The following is an 18,342-nucleotide window of genomic DNA, read 5'->3' as shown; positions in this document are numbered from 1 at the left end:
GCGCCCAGGACAGGTAGCCAGGGGGTATGTGCGCCCAGGATAGGTAGCCAGGGGGTATGTGCGCCCAGGATAGGTAGCCAGGGGGTATGTGCGCCCAGGATAGGTAGCCAGGTGGTATCTGTGCCCAGGATAGGTAGCCAGGGGGTATGTGCGCCCAGGATAGGTAGCCAGGTGGTATCTGTGCCCAGGATAGGTAGCCAGGTGGTATCTGTGCCCAGGATAGGTAGCCAGGTGGTATCTGTGCCCAGGATAGGTAGCCAGGGGGTATGTGCGCCCAGGATAGGTAGCCAGGGGGTATCTGTGCCCAGGATAGGTAGCCAGGTGGTATCTGTGCCCAGGATAAGGTAGCCAGGTGGTATCTGTGCCCAGGATAGGTAGCCAGGGGGTATGTGCGCCCAGGATAGGTAGCCAGGTGGTATCTGTGCCCAGGATAGGTAGCCAGGTGGTATCTGTGCCCAGGATAGGTAGCCAGGTGGTATCTGTGCCCAGGATAGGTAGCCAGGGGGTATGTGCGCCCAGGATAGGTAGCCAGGGGGTATCTGTGCCCAGGATAGGTAGGCAGGTGGTATCTGTGCCCAGGATAGGTAGCCAGGTGGTATCTGTGCCCAGGATAGGTAGCCAGGGGGTATGTGCGCCCAGGATAGGTAGCCAGGTGGTATCTGTGCCCAGGATAGCTAGTGAGTGACAGGAGCGCGCCCCGCCGCCGCCGCTCCCTCCTCCGCTCCCCCCTCACCTTTCAGCAGCCCTTAGTCAGACCTCAATCAGCGGGCGACCCGACCAGGAAAAGGGTGCCGGACGCACCCGCTCTATATGCGGAAGTGATGTCACTTCCGCATATCAGTGCGGCGTGCTAGGTCCTAGCGCCCGCCCGCCTGATCGAGGTCTGACGCGGCGGCTAGAGGGAGGGAGCTTGAAGCGGCGGCGGCGGCCACAGGGGGAGAGCGAGGCCGGGCGAGCGGGGCCGGGCGGCGCCTGGGTGCCTTGCACCCGCAGCACCCGCCCAGGCTCGGCCCTGAGTGGTGGGTAGGTGGGTAGCATGGTGGGTAGGGGGGGCAGCAGTGGTGGGTAGGTGGCCAGCCTGCTGGGTAGCCTGGTGGGTAGGTGGGCAGCCTGCTGGGTAGCAGTGGTGGGTAGGTGGGCAGCAGTGGTGGGTAGGTGGGCAGCCTGCTGGGTAGCCTGGTGGGTAGGTGGGCAGCCTGCTGGGTAGCAGTGGTGGGTAGGTGGGCAGCAGTGGTGGGTAGGTGGGCAGCAGTGGTGGGTAGCCTGGTGGGTAGGTGGGCAGCCTGCTGGGTAGCCTGGTGGGTAGGTGGGCAGCAGTGGTGGGTAGGTGGGCAGCAGTGGTGGGTAGCCTGGTGGGTAGGTGGGCAGCAGCGGTGGGTAGGTGGGCAGCAGTGGTGGGTAGGTGGGCAGCAGCGGTGGGTAGGTGGGCAGCAGTGGTGGGTAGGTGGGCAGCAGTGGTGGGTAGCCTGCTGGGTAGCCTGGTGGGTAGGTAGGCAGCAGTGGTGGGTAGGTGGGCAGCAGCGGTGGGTAGGTGGGCAGCAGCGGTGGGTAGGTGGGCAGCAGCGGTGGGTAGGTGGGCAGCAGTGGTGGGTAGCCTGCTAGCAGTGGTGGGTAGGTGGGCAGCAGCGGTGGGCAGGTGGGCAGCAGCGGTGGGCAGGTGGGCAGCAGCGGTGGGTAGCCTGCTGGGTAGCCTGGTGGGTAGGTGGGCAGCAGCGGTGGGTAGGTGGGCAGCAGTGGTGGGTAGGTGGGCAGCAGTGGTGGGTAGCCTGGTGGGTAGGTGGGCAGCAGTGGTGGGTAGGTGGGCAGCAGTGGTGGGTAGGTGGGCAGCAGTGGTGGGTAGGTGGGCAGCAGCGGTGGGTAGGTGGGCAGCAGTGGTGGGTAGGTGGGCAGTAGTGGTGGGTAGCCTGGTGGGTAGGCGGGCAGCAGTGGTGGGTAGGTGGTGGGCAGCAGTGGTGGGTAGGTGGGCAGCAGCGGTGGGTAGGTGGGCAGCAGTGGTGGGTAGGTGGGCAGCAGTGGTGGGTAGGTGGGCAGCAGTGGTGGGTAGCCTGGTGTGTAGGTGGGCAGCAGTGGTGGGTAGGTGGTGGGCAGCAGTGGTGGGTAGGTGGGCAGCAGCGGTGGGTAGGTGGGCAGCAGTGGTGGGTAGGTGGGCAGCAGTGGTGGGTAGGTGGGCAGCAGTGGTGGGTAGCCTGGTGGGTAGGTGGGCAGCAGTGGTGGGTAGGTGGTGGGCAGCAGTGGTGGGTAGGTGGGCAGCAGCGGTGGGTAGGTGGGCAGCAGCGGTGGGTGGCCGGGCCGGTGCACCTGTAAAAGAAAAAAACCTTACCTGCAGATGAAACCTCTCTTCCGAGTCCCAGGCAGCCTCCGCAGTAGTGTTGTCCGGATCATGAACGATTTGGATCTTTGATCCGAATCTATTTTATGAGTCGATCATCCGAATCATCAAAATGAGTGATTCGGATCGCAAAAGGGGCGGGGCCAGGAGCGACACGCCCCCTATCAGCGGGCAGCGGGGTCTTGGAAGCACAGCGGGGATGGATCGCTGAGTTGGAGGGGAGCCAGCCTTGCAGGGAGACAGGTAGATGAGAGAGAGGGGACATGGGTGCCACTGCCAGATATGTGTAGAGCACACATACTGGCTGAAATGTGCTGCTCATTATAGGCTGGCTGTTCCGTAGATGTACACAGTGAACACATTGGAAGCTTTTGGCTCAGCACAGCTCAGTAACTTTGCAGACAGTGTGATTGAAAGGCAATATAATCCTCCTGCACTCGGCACTAAACAGCTGCACTTATCTTCTGGGAATGCTTTCTTTCACTGTGCGACCTTTTCTTTCAAAGTGTACAGATGAACATATAGGTGAAATATATGTAAAGCATATGACTTCAGCATGTGGGTATTACGTGCAAACATTTCTGCTCTCTGCTCGTCCCTCCTCCCATCTCTGTCCACTCCCTGCCCTCTGTCCATCTTCTCCCCTTCTCTGTGTGTCCACTCCCTCCCCTTCTCCTGTCCACAGACCTGTCCTGCTGTTCATTTCACCCCCGAATGCTTCCGGTAGTAAAATGATCCGAGATTCGGATCAAAGATCCGGATCTCTTCAATGATCCGATTCGAATCATCCGGATCATTGAAAAGATCCGAACTTCCCATCTCTACTCCGCAGCTCCTCTTGAATGTCCCGCGCCGTCTCCTGCTGCGTCATCAGTGCAGGGCTACGGGAAGATGGCCGCCGAAGCCCACACTGGAGACAAAAATAGACGGCAAGATGGCGTCGGCGGCCATCTTGCCGTCTATTTTTGTCTCCAGTGCGGGCTTCGGCGGCCATCTTCCCGTAGCCCTGCTCGGGTAAACTGAGGGCGGCTATCAGCCGCCCTGTCAGTGCCCGTTGCCGGCGCCCGTGGAGGGGAAGCGCCGGAGGAGGGGACCCAGGTGAGGGAGATGTGGGGGGGTATTTCCCCCCTCCCCGCCGACGCTGCCACCCCTCCTTCAGCGCTGCTTCCCCTCCTGTGTCATCAAGGCTTCTGGGGAGGCCTTGATGACACCCCCCTGGAGCTGACACCCGGAGCGGAGCGCTCCTGGCCGCCCCATGGTAGGGACGCCACTGGGCACAGGCACAGTGCATGGTCCTGTACAGTACAGGCAGAGTGGTAGCAGGGAGACCAGCACGGCCCATGAATCCCTGCTGCTAAGCTGAAGTCAGTCTTGTTTCTATAGATTCCGCCGTCACCATGTGCTTTGTGTTCCTCCCTTTGTAGAGCAGGCTTATTACATTATCAAAATAGCTGTCTGGATGCTTCAAAGAGATTGCTAAGCCATTTTCCTACACATAAAAAAGTAATACACTGTAATCATCGCGGCTGTAACTACACTGCCCTAATCATTGGAATAATGGATGTGTCTGAATTGAACAGCCCTGCGCAATCTGTATGCATATAAGTTGCTCTGGCACAAAATGTATCCAGCGCGCTCTCTCTGGATATTTACCCTGCAAATCAGCTCTGCCTCTCCGTCCTCAGACAATGCCTCTCAGAGATGATACAGGGGAGATAAGCATCCCTGACGTTTGATGCTGATGCTGAGAGTCCAGAGCAGATCGCAAACTCACAGTCATTGAGATGTCTGAAGAAAGCAGAAAAAGCTGAAAAAAGAAGTCTGGATGGATGTTTTGGAAACACATACACTAGAAGCAGCTATAGAATGCATAACTATCAGTCGCTGATCTGCCTCTTGTGGACTGAAAAGTAATTGGTCGCTATGGGGTACTGCACTTCATGTATCATAATTGCACTCACTGCTAACTTGAGTAATTGAAGTTTGAAAACATCACTGCAAACATGAAAGTGATCACCAGCCTGGGGAGGGAGGGGGGTTCAGCTGCTCTTACTGATCTGACATGAAGGAGAACCTGTTGACCAGGTACACAGGTGAAAGTACACATTGTGGTTGTTGATTGCAGTATATGATAAAGACCACCGTTTATCAATTCATTGACATTTTATAGGACAATATCTGATTGCTTCCTCTACTTATTAACTGCCATCCTTGTCCAATCCACGTGCTGCAGAATTCTTTATTGTGGTCATATCCTCTCAGTGTGCCTCTATGGCAGGAGTGACTGATGTGGCCGGTGCTGTGAACCACATCTTCAACTGACTGACTAAGGATAAAATCAACTGGAGCCAAAGTAGTGCAATTGCCATTAGCAACCAATTACATATCAACTGTTAACGAGAACTGTGTCACTTTTGTTGTGTTTTCTGCCCTGTGAAAATTGGTTAATTTTATCTGAGGAAAAATGTTTATACAGAGATAATGTAAAAAAAAGTCTAAATTGCCAGAAACACAGAGAGGGACCTGCAGGGCCGGGTCGAGGCAGAGGCTGGAGAGGCTCCAGCCTCAGGGCGCAGTGTAGGAGGGGACGCACAATTCATTCAGTTGCCATTCCCAATTGTGTTTGAAGCAGAAAGAAATAGGAAAAGGGGATACATGGCAGTGACTGCAAGTCAGATAACTAAAGATGAAGGTATTGGGGAGGTTGGGGGCCCTGGGGCGCCTCTTAGTCTAATAGCAATCAGTGTGTGATGGCTGGGGCGGAGGGATGGAGGGGCGCACTTTGGTGTCTCAGCCTTGGGTGCTGAAGGACCTTGTCCCAGCTCTGGGGACCTGCTCTTTATGTCAGGACAATTTTGACAGCATTTTGGGATTGCCAACGATCACCAACAGTTCCCAAAAACACTATGCCAATGTATCTAAATGGGGCTGAACCCTCTAGTAATATTACGATTAGGGATAATCGCACTCGCAGGACATGCTGCATTTTTTTTTTAGTGTGTTTGCGCTTTGAAAAGCAATTTTGCAGCAATGAGGGGGCCAAGCGATTGGAATTTTAAATAAACTTTATTATACTTACCAGGTGTCTAGATATCCGGCTTCTATTCGTAGCCCCCACCCCTAGCAGAAGAGGTCACAGGCACTTTTCTGATTGGTCCTAGAGAACCACCTTATGACCTCTTGCTTTAGGGGTAGAGCTACAGAAATGTTATTATACTCACCAAGTGTCAGACATGCAGACACCCGGTGAGTATAATAAAGTTTATTTTTTTTAAATTGCTAATCAGAACCTCTGTACTGCAAGAATAGGGCTACGTTCATAGTGGGAGCTGTGTTGCAATGCCTGTAAAAACAGGAAAGCAATGGAACGGAGAAGTCACATTGCACTTTAAGCAAGCGTTGCATTGCATTTCAGTGAAAGAAAAAGTATACTCCACTGGCACTGTTAACAGTTGCGTTATGCTGTAACTCGTAGCTGGGGTACTGAAGTCCACTGGATTGCAGCACACCAGGTGCACGTTGAATGACGCATAAACTTGGGGCCTATTTCCACTACTGCTGAATCCACAGCATTTTCCGCAAGCGCTTCAGGCAGGGAAATGCTGCCTATTCCGCCAATAGTTTTGCTGTCTGAATCACATGCAAGCATGATTCGGACCGCATGCTGCGTTTACTACAGCATGCACTCGAATCCCTATAGCCATGCATGGCACGGCCATAAGGATTCAGATGCATATTCGCGTCACTGCAGGTGCCAGCGTGTGTCCTGCAACACTCATGCCGGCTAAATGGAAACTGGCCCTTAGTATTGAAGTGTGACTTTCTGCATTAAAATGCCTCCATTTCATTGCACTGTACTGCAATACCCCACTGTGAACTTAGCGGATTATCTGCACAGGGCAAGAGGCCTTGTTACTCATTGTCAGCACCTGGACTAATCTATTGACTAGCAGCAAATGTAATAAGCCTATCTACCAGTTTCTCCTAAGGTGAATGCAAATGCACCACTATTATCACCAGTAGGTGTTGGGGACCATTAGTTAGGACAACAGTTCCAGGCACATACATACACATCACTCGGCTATACTGTTGCTATGGAGAGGGGAGGGGGGATGAAGGGGCAGCGCAGGATGGAGAGGCTTCCAGCAGGAAGGGTGAGAAAGGAAATAAGAAAATTTCTCCTTACTGTCATTTAAAGATCTAGCATCTGACTGTGGAGCACACACTAGATTTCCATCCTCAGGAAGCCCTTAATGACCACTTTGGCCAAGTTCTATTTAGTGCCCTGGTCAGGCCCAGATTTACATCACAGGAGCCTATAGGCACAGATGTCCTGAAACCTAAACTTCGCCCTCCATGAATATACAAACCCCCACAAAACTGCACCACAACTGTATTGGTTGTCCCATTTGTCACTTCACCCTTCCTTTGCCCATCATAGGTAGCTACATATGCCCCCTAGCATTAGGTAGCCAGAAGTGCCCTCAATATTAGGTAGCTAGAGGTGCCCTTTGCCCTTGACTGAAGGGAGATCAGTGGAATGCCAAGAACTGCATGCGTAACCTCTTATTTACACTCTTATTAGGACTCTGCATAGGGAAGGAGGGAGAGAGGTGCTCTGGGAGGGAGAGGAATGAGCCGCCTTTCCATCATCAAGCGCATGTAGGCACGTGCCTATAGTGCCTTATGGAAAATCCGGCCCTGGCCCAGGTTCTCAGCAAATGGTACAATACCCGGGGGGGGGGGGGGGTGACTTGGATGGGGTTCAGAGGTGTTTGAACTTGTCATTGTTAATCAAATACAGAAAGATTTGAGATTAATAAAATACATTTTAGCATATATGTAAAAAAGAACCTGAATAAGTCTTAATGATCAGAAAGGTAACTATTTTAATGTTTAAAAAAATGTATACACCATTATAAAGAGGTTATATATATATATATATATATATATATATATATATATATATATATATATATATATATATATATATATACCATAAGTGGTACTTACTCACAACAACAGGCCAATGCACTCATTAAAAGAGAGGGTGTGTTTTACAATAATTATGTTTATGTTTATTGTGTGTTATAATAAATGTTGAGACACTGGTCTCGGTCTAGTGTGTGCTCTCACCGCTTATGAAAGAGTGTGTATTGCTCAGGTATTGCAAATGTATAAAGACAAAGCAATCAAGCTGAGAACCATGTTTATTACCATTCATTCTTGCAACATATGGAGAAAAACTGACAGCAAAGTGGAAATGTTTAATTGTCCTTCATCAAGACACACAAGGTAAATGTGCCAGTATCCCACAACATGCAGGAGCAGCCTGGGAAGAATCCTCCATCCCTCTGTCCTTAATAGGGGCTCATGGCGTTTGTGATATCAATCTGAGAGTCGTGTGCACCTACTGGGAATAAGACAGTAATTAACTGGTATTAACTGGTACAGCCCCTCATTGTGGCCATAGCTGGGGGAACAATGTAACGTGTAATGCACGTGCGGCAAGTTACTGTAAACCCTGGCTGGTAAAAGCTGGAGATCCTCTGCACTGTGGAACACGTCTTGATACATTTAGGAGGCAGATGGTTCAGTCTTCTGAGGTTCGTGCCAGGTTGAACCCCCTACTGGGGTTTTGTGCTTCTGGAACGAGACTGGTGTAACTTCCCAGAGAGCTCCTGTTAGCACAAGAAAAGAAAATCCTCTAAATAGGCGGAACAGAGCATCAGGAGGGATCGCTTACTAAATGCATTCTAATATGAGAAGGGTATTGTGCCCCATTCAGCACCCATCATCGTTTAGCCAAAGTGTTATGGCAGTGATTGGGGCTGAATGGGGCAGCAGAACGGATACATGTGGCGTTTGCTCATTATATTCATCTTAGTCCAATTCCTCTGTGGAAACTGTTCAACTTTGTTCCATGCGCCTGTCAGTCTGGAATAATACAGACATTGGTGCCTCCAATGGAATAGCCTGCCATGCCATTATACTCGGGCGGCTAACGAGGGTTTCATAAGCCTTTGATACAGTCTGATCTCTGAAACCTTTCCAAATCTTTCTAAGCTTCTGCTAAATCCTATTTGGAACCTTTAATTCTTTCTTCGGCCTGCTATAGCGTCCGGAGCTTTAAGAAAGCCACTTGGCCAGTGACATGCATACTAACCAACCACCAACCACAGCAGTGTTGCCAGCCCATTCCTCTAATAACTGGCATTCATGAATTATAAAGGTCTTGTGGCTAGGCAGATGCTGTTTAGGTACCGATTATGTGTAAGTAGCCCCTGAACCTGCATACATTACGTGTCAGTATTTAAAGGGATGATTTGGAAACCACAGTCATCTAAAAAGCAAACTGCAGTTCTGATCAGCGACTCTCACGTTACTGAATCGCTAGAATGCCAGCAGATTGGGAGAAAATCAATTCGGGACAATCCTTCGATCTCACTTATAGGAGGGAGTTGATATCATCATAATAAATGAAAGCCCTACCCCCTGTAACTAGGCAGATCCTAAGTTAACTGTACAGACTACAGAGCCATGCACCTGTACAGCAGCACTATTTCATACAACTAGGATGCTGCTTCTCCCAGTTCTAACATTGTGTACTATTGTAAGCATAATGATACAAATGTATTCTAATGGATACAATGGAAGCTGTTTTTTGTTGCCTTTACACAATAACCCTTCTGTTGCTAAATGACCCGCCAACTCCAGACACTTTCTATTCATTGCTGCTTCTTACACCGTGGAAATGGTTAAATCGGAGCAATGGGAAGAATTCAAGAAGCTGTTGTCAAAAGGAGTCCTGCGATTGGCTGCTTCTCCAACTCATTTGCATGTCTGAGCTGCTATAACCCCCTGAAGAGTGGCCAGACCCGCTCAGAACTCCAGGCTCCACTGAAGGCAGGCACTGACACTTTGAACACTACAGCATCATCATCGCTTGAGCTGCTAGCCTACATGTTGTCTCCATAAAGATCACTGCTCCGCAGCCCATCTCACCTCTGTTTGCTGCTAATAAGACTTTCTCTCCTTTTTTAAAAACATGACTTTTCTAAAGGGAAGATTTTGTTCCTGGATTTTTAGGGGTGTTTGTTTTTTGGTGCTAGTGTCTTTATCTACATGCAAGACTATGAGATACAGGACTTATGAAGAGGATGACCCTGGCACGGTCATAGGCACTTTAGCTGAAGACATGCATCTAAACCTACCTGGAGAGGGAAGTTTCCGACTGATGAAACAGTTTAATAGCTCTCTCATTCGGGTTAGGGAGAGCGATGGGCAGCTGGCTATTGGGGAGAGGATAGACCGAGAGCACATCTGCAAGCAGTCTCTAAACTGTATTTTGGCTCTGGACGTGGTCAGTTTTTCCAAGGAGCAGTTCAAGCTGGTTCATGTGGAGGTGGAGGTGAGAGACATTAATGACAACAGCCCTCACTTCCCCAGCTCCGAAATACCTGTGGATGTGTCTGAAAGCGCAGCTGTGGGTACCAGGATCCCCTTGGAAATAGCCATGGATGAAGATGTGGGCTCCAATGCTATCCAGAGCTTTCAGATCTCCGTCAACAGCCACTTCAGCATCGATGTCCAGACAAGGGCAGATGGGGTTAAATATGCAGACCTGGTGTTAATGAAGGAACTGGACAGAGAAAGTCAATCTGCGTACACCTTGGAATTGGTGGCCATGGATGGGGGCAGCCCATCCCGCTCCGGCAGCGCTATGGTTAATGTTCGTGTCCTGGACTTTAATGACAACAGCCCTGTGTTTGAGAGAAGTGCGGTCACCGTGGACTTAGTGGAGGACGCCCCTGTGGGATACCTCTTGCTGGACCTCAATGCCTTTGACCCAGACGAAGGTGTCAATGGAGAGATAGTATATGGCTTCAGTCCCCAGGTGTCTCAAGAGGTACGTCAGCTCTTTAAAATAGATCCGAAATCTGGGCGCCTTACACTTGAAGGTCAGGTTGACTTTGAGACAAAGCAGACCTATGAGTTTGACGTGCAGGCTCAGGACCTGGGTCCCAACCCGCTGGCTGCTACCTGTAAAGTGATCGTGCATGTCATAGACGTGAATGACAATGCCCCAGCTATCACCATCACTCCTCTGACATCTACCAGCGCAGGAGTAGCTTATATCACTGAAGCGGCAGCCAAGGAAAGCTTCGTAGCGCTGATCAGCACCACGGACAGGGACTCCGGGGCCAATGGCCAAGTTCATTGCACACTGTACGGGCATGAGCACTTCAAGCTCCAGCAAGCCTATGAGGACAGCTTCATGATAGTCACCACGTCACTGCTGGACCGAGAGAAGATATCTGAATACAACCTGACTGTGGTAGCAGAGGATCTCGGGTCACCGCCTTTCAAAACCATCAAACAATACACGATCAGGGTGAGTGATGAGAATGATAATGCTCCTGTATTTGCGAAGCCAGTGTATGAAGTCTCTGTCATGGAAAATAATGCCCCGGGCGCCTATATCACTACGGTGGTTGCTAGAGACCCCGATCTTGGACATAATGGTAAAGTGATATACAGGTTAGTGGACTCAGAAGTTATGGGCGCCCCGATCTCCACCTATGTGTCCCTCGATCCGGCTACTGGAGCCATATACGCCCTCAGAACCTTCAACTATGAGATCCTGAAGCAGCTAGACCTCAGAATCCAAGCCAGCGATGGGGGCTCCCCTCAGCTCACCAGCAGCGCCATCATCAAGGTCAGGATAGTTGACCAAAACGATAATGCCCCTGTAATTGTTAACCCTGTGCTGTCCAACGGATCTGCCGAGGTCGTCATACCAGCGAGAGCCCCGCATGGCTTTCTAGTGACTCAGATTAAAGCTAGAGACGCAGATGAAGGGGTCAATGCTGAACTCACATTCACTCTCTCAGAAGAAGGACGGAATCTGTTTACCATCAACAAACTAACAGGAGAGGTCTTCCTGGCCGCAGATGTGAGCGATGACCTGGGGCAAGTTTTCAAGACTGTGGTCACAGTGGCTGACAACGGAAGGCCACCTATGGCCAGCACTGCCACCGTCAGTTTCCACGTCACTGCTGCCACTCCTCCAGCCAACCATGAAGTCATGCAGCCAAGTTCTTGGGAGGAGAAAGTTTCCCGCTGGGACGTTCCTTTGATCGTGATCATTGTCCTGGCTGGCAGTTGCACCCTGCTCCTAGCGGCCATCATCACCATTGCAACCACTTGCAACAAACGTCGGAAGGAGAACAAAGCTGGAAATAAGACCGAGAGAGACATCTCCGAGCTTGAGAAAGCGGAGCCAGATGAGGAACTCATCGAAAGTCAGAAAGGGAACCTGTTTGATGTCAGGCCCTTCACTGGTACCGCTCCATTCACAGGAGCAGAGGCAGCGGTCACTCCAGAGGCGCCCAGCACAGAGGAGAACTATGGGACCTGTCTGTACGATACTCAGAAGAGGCTGAGGACCACAAACAGTGAGGTGAGACCACGCTCTGGAGGGTTATGGGTGGGTAGGGACTAGGGATGTGTTATGTGCGGGTGGACAGGAGGGCAGTGGTGGAGCAAACTTCTTAAATGTATTCTCTCCCACAGAATTATGCCACAGCTCCAAATTTTGTAAAGGAGACTGGACCCACCGTGACGGTGTGGAAGGGACATTCATTTAATACCATACCTGTACGGGAAGCAGAAAAATTCAGTGGGAAGGACAGCGGCAAAGGTGACAGCGATTTCAATGACAGCGACTCTGATATCAGCGCTGATGCTCTGAAGAAAGATCTCATAAATCACATGCAGACCGGTAAGTGTCCTCCTGACATCATTCCGAAAACTGAGTATATTTCATCAATGTGTTTTCCATAGACAGCAATCACAGCACGGCGATTCTAACTCTAATATAAGCTTGTTATGCTCTCAAGTTGTTTGCCTGCCCGCAAACCTGCCTTCTAAAAAAGGCAGAATACTGTAGTTTATTTTCCACCCACCCTTCCATCACTAGCACCATCAACCAAAGAAATGGTATTTCATGCCTCAGCAAGCCTACCCTTCCCAATAAATAAATGATGTACTTCTCTGGGGATCAATTTCATGCCATATACACATAAATATAGTATTTGTACAAGGTGTCTGTGGCTTGGAGAGTACACTTTAAACATGCTATACCTACCCAAAGCACAAGGTCATATCAATGATGTTTTCAGCAAGCTAATGTTAAATGTGTGGTTTCAGTTAACAAATGCATTACTGCTATTTTAAACACATTGCATCACATCATTCATTTGTAATCCTAAATAGGATGCATCTCTATGGGTGTTTATATGAATGTACACCTTTATATTGTTTCTGTGTTATGAAAAATATTTATCAGGTGTGTTAACTTAATGAAAAGAATGAGGTGAGACGATCTTTTGTAGGACGCACTGGTTATTGCAATACCGGTGGGGAGAGGTGTTCCATTTTACATGAAGACTAAAACATCATTGTATTCAGACTATGCTAATAGCATTTTTAACCCCTCCAATATACAGTAGAAAGAATTGCAATAGAGTTATTCAATTCCTGTATGATCATCACCCAGGTCAGCCTTTTCGGCCATCTCTGTTTGGGGAGTGAAAAAAAAACAGATTGTATCTACTGCTTGATGACTATTTTGTCTTCCTTAGACAGCTAACAATGGGGAAATAAGTCCCATTCAAAGTCCCCCCCCCCTCCCCCCCAATACCAGCACCCTCATCTCTCCTTCCCCTCCCTCCCCCTTCCCCATCACCTATCTCCTAGAAATTACCATGCATGTTTGACCCGTATGGGTGTCAGTGGTTATGGAAATATTTCCTTATTTCCTGTATTTCCTCTAGTCAGATTGTGCCAATATGTGTAGTGCAGTTCAGTGTCTTTACGTAATGTTCAAAGGTGAACAGAATTTCTGTAAGACTTCACAGCATTTAAATTAAGTTCTATATGGCAGAAAGAAACTATTAGGCTAAATTACTCATTCTTGCCAAAGACATTTTTTGAGAAAAGAGCCCCATGCCATGTATCATAAATATCTTACCTGTATATTTTACTGGTTTTGAAGGCAGACTTAGTGTAGTATGTATCTGATTTATTCCTCTCTGATGGTATTGTGTTTGTGTGGAGGTTGTTCTATAGGTAATTATTGACCCAGATATGATATTTGTAAACCGCCAGATAGAATAAATTCTTACTGCATGGCTGAACTATCTGTGCACAACTGAAATCATTTCTGTATTTCTAGATCTAGCAGTAACATGGATATGATATAGCAAGAAAAAAGTAGAGATCAAGTCCTTGGCATTCATAAAAGCTTTAGAAATGTGTATAGTGAGGCTACAATTGCTTAAAGTGTTTTGCAAAAATAGCTTAACAAGTTTAAGTAAGGTTAAATTAGTATTAAAGACAAACCAAACAATGCAAGGCCAGCAACAGAAATAAATCAGAACAAGTAAAAAAAATTTTTTGATTAATATCTCAATCGCTGTTCTTCATTCTTTTTTGTATTATTGATGGTTCTGCAGCACCCAGAAATACAGAAATAATGCCAGTCATGCAGTACAAAATTACTCTAACTGATGGTGTGAAAGCATCACATTTTTGTTTATAGTTTTGGAGAAAATGTAAAACAGGCATTGATTTCAATACGGCCTCATTAGCCAACATAAATCCATACATATATTTTAAATAATTTATAGTTCTGTGAACTAATTTTCTTTTCTTTTTTTTTAGGACTGTGGGCCTGTACAACTGAGTGCAAGATCTTAGGGCACTCAGACCGCTGTTGGAGTCCTTCATGTGGCAGACCACCCAATGTCCATCCACCAGCAGTTCACACAGGGCAGCTGTCAGTTTCCAGCTTTTGTAAAAGCACCTCCTTACCACGTGACCCTTTGCACAGAGATAATTATTACCAGTCTTCTCCAGCTCAGGCACATCTCCATAAACCTGGGGGCCTGCAGGGTGGCAAAGTGCCACCAAAAGACTATGAAAGCAGAACAATGACAATATCAAGATCTGGCAGACTTCCTGATCTCCAAGAAATCACCATGCCACTTTATAAGTCCCCTGGCACAACGAGATATGTGCCACCACATGACACTACGTGTGAACAGGATGAACTTTAGACTAACACAGTTTGACTCCTATTAACAGTTTTGGAGACCTGCAATCTGTGTAAATGAGACTGCATAACTCTAAGAGTTTTAAGTTATTGACCATTGTTAAATGATATATATTCTTTATTTAGGTACAAGAAGTCTTAAAGCACTTCCTTCACCACAGTTCAAAAAAGTCTAATGAATTATTTATAAAAAAAAAAAAAAAAAGTCTTCCAATCTCATAAATGTCATTTTTTTTTTATTTTGATGTGTTTTGTTGGAAAAAAAATTTCTTGGTATTGGAGTGACATATTAGAATAGCTTCACAAATTTAGACTTGAATTCTTGGATTTCCCCATCTACTACTGAATCTTAATCTGTCAGTCCCTTGAGAAGGATTATGGTTCTCTAGATGCAGTTAAGGGTAATGCCCATAGCAAATGGCGCAAGTCTCTTGGAACAAGTAAGGGTTTCGACAATAAGCAGAGAACGAAACAATGAAGAGGTAATTTACTAAAGGTTCAACAGTTTGGAAAATCTGTTATGTCTTCAAACAGCCATTTAGTTTATATTTCCCTTAAGACTGAAAGTTTTAAGTTAACAGAATTTTGAAGAACCTTTAGTGATTTATCGATTCAGTGCTTAATTGAATCACCTAGATCAGAGCTGTCCAACTCTAGTCCTCAGGGGCCGTATCCAGGCCAGTGTTAAGGATGGACAGAGAAATTTAGAAATGGGTACTATGTGATGACCCCACACCTTTCCTGACTCAGTCCCATCAATGAATTTGAGCTGTACCAAAAATGTGACCTCCACCCTCGAGGACTGGGGTTGGACATCCTTGACCTAGATCATGTGCTTGTAAATACTAATGGCTTCTGGAGCAAGTGTATTTTCTTATCTCTTGTGAACATCACATTCCAAAAAGGGATTGTGTAGATTATGAAATATCAGTATCCACTTTGTTGTCAACTAAGAAGCCTTGTTCAGTTTTTCCAGAAATATTTTTTCAAGCACAACTTACTTTTTGTAATTTCACCAGATTCCCATACATGACTACATTAAATCTTACGATCCCATTGGTTAGCAGTCAAGGAAGCATTTTAGTGACAGAGAGAATCAGTCAAGGAAGTATTGTAGTGAAATAGGGAATATTGACTGATTTGTATTGACATGGAGAAGCTATAATTAGACAAATTAAAATAAGGACCCATAAGCAATACACTTTTTCTCTTGAGTTTTCTCCTATGAGATCATTTTTAGGTTCTCTTTAAAATAACTTTTCAGCACATGTAATTGAAAAAGTACCAAAAAGTAGAAAAAAAAAGTGCTATCAAAACTATTTCAAGTATTTTCTTGCCTGTAGGAGAAAACCCAGGAGAAAAATGTAATTCCATATGGGCCAAGGGGCCATATGCAAATCATTTTTTCACCTGAGTTTTCTCCCAGGTGATACTTTCACAACTTGTAAATAAAATGCCTTTTGCACCATCAGCCAGCAAACAAATACTCAAAATAATTTTCACAGTACTTTTTCACCTAATTTTTGGTACTTTCTTCAACGCAAAGTGCTAAAAAGTTATTTCAAATCGAAGATGAAAAATTATCTCCTAGGAGAAAACTCAAGAGAAAAAGTGAATTGCATATGGCCCAAGGTGTCTATTTTGGCAATTTATAGAAATGTTTATGCTCCCTTTATAAATGAGAACATCACTAGATTCAGATGATATATGCATATATTCTAAATTAACTTTTTATTTATTTATGGGTTTTTTTCCATTTAACTTTCCATGGAATTAAACCATAACCTCAGTTTATAAGTGTACTTGTACCTGGATAAATGGTGAATAGTGTTTGTATATTTATTATATACATACACAATATACCCTCACTCATACAATGGGAGGAATCTATCAAAATTTTACTCTGGGGTTGTACGGGACTTTTCTGCCGGATACATTAAAACAACAATTTTTTTCATTTATTTGTTTTTTCTAACAGAATTATTCTGTGCAAACCCATAGCAACTTCTTCATGGAAGCAAAATCTAGATAATTTCCCCCCAATGTGCCTTAAATCAAACAGATTGGTGGAATTGCATTCCTGCCAGGTCAATACCATTTGATATCTGCAAACAAACTATTGTTTGATGTCTCTGTAATTTTTATGAAATGTGCAGTATTTAATTTTTTACTGTGTTTTTGCTCTAATCTCACCATGGCTTGCCATTTGGTAGTGATAAAACATGAATACTGTGTACTTGTAATAAGTTTGTAAATAGTGAAAAAATTGTTCTATTTTTATATTAAACTGTTCAAAAATTATTGCCAAAGGAACTATGTGTATGGATACAACTCTAAAGCTAAAGTCACTTGAAACATATATGTTACAGTGTACATTTTTTAAGTCATTGGAACAAACTTGACTTGCGAAGTGTGACTTGTAGTTTATGCACCAGTGGTCCATATAAAATGTTATTGCAATTTTCTTTCAGCAGCATTTTGTCACCATAAAACACACTAATAAAGTATTTGTGACTTCTGTGAAGCACTTCACTTAAAGTTCTGCTATGGGAACATAAATCAGAAAATCAAGTAAATGATATTTCTCACCTTGCTTATCCACTTATAGGAGTGTATTTACAAAAGGCCTCAAGCTGTAGACCTGCCTTCAAGATTTTTATTCATTAGCCACTAATTTAGGTGTGAAATAATGTAATTTCTGACTTTAAAATCTGAAAACCACTGTTCCTGCGTGTCCTCACTCCCGCTGACGTCAACAGGAGCATACTGCGCAGGTGCAGACCGTACTGGGCCTGCGCAATACACTCCTGATGACGTCAGTGGGAGCAAGGGTGCGGCCGAGCAGGCGCAGTGGCTTTCCGACTTTAAAGTCGCAAATTCCGGAAGTGAACCGGAGGCAGGGACAGGAGCATTGGTGAGTGGCTGCAGGGGCACAGGACGTCTGTGGGGGACCATTAGAAGCCCCAGGTAAGTACAACTCTTTTTCCCCCTACAGTACTCCTTTAAAGGTGCACTCCAACATTTTTATGCTTTCTTTTTGGTATGAGATTAGTTTTTTGTTGTCTGTGTCCTCATTACTAAGATTTTGCTTCAAACCTACCAAACCTAAAATGAAAAGCATTAGTGCTGACTGTTTCAGCATTGCCCTGCATCTTTTACCGCCCCTTATTTTTTGTAGGTGGCGTGCAGCCTCTATCTCCTCCCAAATGTCTATCTCATTTTTTATGTCAGGCCTGCAGCAACACTTTATACTTTGATCAGTCCTAGTGGCTAACACTTGGCAACTCACGTGCATGCATGCATGGCACTTAGTGTTACTTTATACTGAGCTAGGAATTTATAATGTATACTGAGATGCAGCAGCTTTGTCCCAGCCAAAAGGTGCTTGGGGGGCATTTATGTAAAAAAGGCACCTGGAAAAAAGAGCGTGGGGAACAGCCACTGGTAGAATATTGGTAAAATCCTAAGGCCTCCCTCAACTGATGACTAACCCTAAGACCTTCCTCTAACAATGCCTAACTTTAAGACCTCCCTCTGCTGAAGCCTAATCCTACGGCTTCCCTCTGCCGATGTCCAACTCTAAGATCTCCCTCTACCAATGCCTAGCCCTAAGACCCCCCTCTACCGATGTCTAATCCTAACACCTCCCTCTACCAATGCCTAATCCTAAAATCTCTTACCCCCAGATGGTGCCTACCATTTAACACCCAACCCCTCCCCCCCCCCGTGGTTCCTAACACTTAGCCACCACCCTCCCTTCCTGCCCCCCCCCCCCAACTAACCTGTCCTCAACCTACCCCCGCCACAAAGCTGGGATTAGCAGCAAAGAAGAGAAATTTGGGTGCCCCATAAAATCGTTGGCACTGAGGCTGAGAGCCCACTATATAATGCCGAA

At 46.6% G+C, this 18,342-nt stretch overlaps 1 protein-coding gene across 1 annotated transcript; it reads left to right on the top strand.

The window, feature by feature from the left end:
- Positions 1-9,223: 9,223 nt before the first annotated feature.
- PCDH8 (protocadherin 8) lies at positions 9,224-16,985 on the top strand. Its single transcript, XM_068267822.1, has 3 exons — positions 9,224-11,792; positions 11,906-12,113; positions 14,057-16,985. Exons 1-3 carry the CDS (start codon positions 9,378-9,380, stop codon positions 14,449-14,451), a joined length of 3,018 nt encoding a protein of 1,005 aa, XP_068123923.1. The 5' UTR covers positions 9,224-9,377; the 3' UTR covers positions 14,452-16,985.
- The last annotated feature ends 1,357 nt before the right edge of the window (positions 16,986-18,342 follow it).

Source organism: Hyperolius riggenbachi, chromosome 2 (assembly GCF_040937935.1).
Source record: "Hyperolius riggenbachi isolate aHypRig1 chromosome 2, aHypRig1.pri, whole genome shotgun sequence".
In the NCBI taxonomy this organism is placed as follows: domain Eukaryota; kingdom Metazoa; phylum Chordata; class Amphibia; order Anura; family Hyperoliidae; genus Hyperolius; species Hyperolius riggenbachi.
The sequence above is the reverse complement of the archived record's forward strand: the minus strand, read 5'-3'. Positions and strand labels throughout refer to the sequence as shown.